Source organism: Plasmodium gaboni, assembly GCF_001602025.1.
Source record: "Plasmodium gaboni strain SY75 chromosome Unknown, whole genome shotgun sequence".
Taxonomy (NCBI): domain Eukaryota; phylum Apicomplexa; class Aconoidasida; order Haemosporida; family Plasmodiidae; genus Plasmodium; species Plasmodium gaboni.
In genome coordinates, this window is record NW_017385428.1 from 1 (window position 1) to 2401 (window position 2401).

At 19.2% G+C, this 2401-nt stretch overlaps 1 protein-coding gene across 1 annotated transcript; it reads right to left on the reverse strand.

Moving 5' to 3' along the window:
* On the reverse strand, window positions 1-1152 carry PGSY75_0026200 (surface-associated interspersed protein 14.1 (SURFIN 14.1); the record flags this gene model as incomplete). The annotated part of the gene is made up of 2 exons (XM_018783404.1): window positions 1-105; window positions 270-1152. Coding segments are annotated over 2 exons (988 nt in total), but the record flags the coding sequence as incomplete, so codon positions are not given.
* Window positions 1153-2401: the final 1249 nt, after the last annotated feature.

Genomic DNA, 2401 nt, shown 5'->3' on the forward strand with positions numbered 1-2401 from the left:
CATTGGTAAAATCTATTCTCACAGGGTAGTTAAAGCTTCCTTTAGTAGGCGTAATACTTGAATCTCCCATTCCAACTATATTCAAAATATACGTCTTAATTCTATCTAAAATAATATAGTTAAATAAATTTATGTATATATTATAATAAAAACATTTAAAAACATAATTAAATAATAAATATAATACATATATCTCTTTTCTTAATATAATATATAATACAAAAAAAAGATAATAATTATATATATATATATATATATTGTATTCATACCAAAACTTAACGTAGGAAAAATATTTATGGTATTTTGAAATTCTTTTCCATAAAATTTAAAATTTAAGATTTGTTCGATATTAGAATTATAATATTCTACAGTAAAATCACTTCCCGATACTATTGCTGGATTATTAGGTGTTTCAGGATGTTTTTCTTCTTCCTCATCTTCTTCATTTTCTTCATCTGTTTTTTTTCCACCACCATCATCATCTTCAACCACCTTTGGATTATCACCATTGGGGTCATTTCCATTCTCAGGTTTATCGTTTTTCTTTTCTTCCTCTTCAGTTTTGCAAACCATTTTTTTAAATAAAGTACCTGGATTTCTCAAGGTACAGTTACTACAAATATTATATGCTTGCTTATATTGATCGTCACCATAAAGTTTATTATTAAAAGCATTAGTAATAAGGTTTTCCTGAGAAATTATCCAATTATTAAATTCTAAGCATTTATCTCTTGGATTACCTAAATAGTCTATTTCATCTTTTTTTCTATCCCTTTCTTCACAATAATCTTCTAACATTTTTCTTCTGTTTCTTTGAACCCTTTGATAAAAAGGATAAATTCTTTTACATTTATTTTCAGAATTTTTAGACAATGTATATTGTAAATATTTTTCAATTTGTTTCTTCCATGAATGTTCTCTGACAGATCTAGGAATAGTAAGTGTGTCATTTGTAGTAAACAGTTCTTGTGCTTCATCTATCTCATAGTTTAAATGTCTACATTCTTTTTTATGATTATCAGTAGTCTTTACCTCTCTTATTCTATTTGTAACATAATCTTTTAGCCTTGCGAAAAATAGGGAAAAAATTAAAGAATACGTTGAAGTGTTTATACTTATTTTAGATTTTGGAATACTTCTCGCAACATTCATTTAGTAGATAATAAATCTTTTTAATTTTTTTCTATTTATAAATTGATTATACATATAATAATAATTTTATATAATATACATTTTAATGCTAAGTATTATACTTATTAAAAAAATTGTTCTCTTAATAGATATTAATGACGAATGAATAATTAAAATTATATATATATAAAAGAATGAATACACATATATTTATATATTGAACCTTAACGTTTATAAATATTATATTTAAGAATAATATAAAATATATATATATATATATATATATATTCCTTAATACATAATATTTTATTCATATTTAAAAAGAAAATAAAAATATCTTATAAATATGTGCATAAGGAAATTTATTTTTCAAATTATATGAAGTAGTGAAATCATTTTTTAAATTTGTATCATTTTTAAAATACAATATAAATTAACACAAATTTGAATTGATTATAAGCATACGAATTAAACTTATTTATTTTTTTTTATAATATATAATTATCTCATATATGACATATATATATATATATATATATATATATATATATATATATATATATTATTTTAAAATAATATATTATTAAATATATAGTTTCCTTATTTCCTTGAATTATAAGTATTTTTTAAACAATTTATTAAATTATATAGATACTTAAAATACAACATATATCATATTTTCTACATAATATATACACGTTATGATTCCATGTACTTATAGCATTAAGAAAAAAAAAAAAAAGGACATATTCTTTTCTTTTCTTTTTTTTTTTTTCCAATTTTTATATAATGCATCATTAAGAAGACCATATTTTGAACATATTTTTTTAGTATCATTTTTTTTTTTTATTCCCTAATATATGCATTTCATGTATTCACTTATGTTACTGTTTCATATTTTTTTATATATAAATGTATTCTTTTTTTGTACACATAATAAAATAAGAAACCTACAGAAAATTAATAAAAAAAAGAGAATACCGTATTATTTCCATTTTATTTTTTTTTACAAAAGCAAAAAAAAAAAAAAAAAAACACAAAAGAAAAGAAAAAGGAAAAATAGAAAAAAATATATATTTATATTTCAATTGAATTTAAAAACAAAATGATATAAATAATTTTTTCTTTTCAACATAAATACACTGAAGAATTTATATATATATATTTATATATATATTTTTTTTTTTTGAAATTATATCTTGGTAAATAATTCTTCAAAATATATAAAATAATATAAATATATGAATATATACATATATTTTTTTTTTTT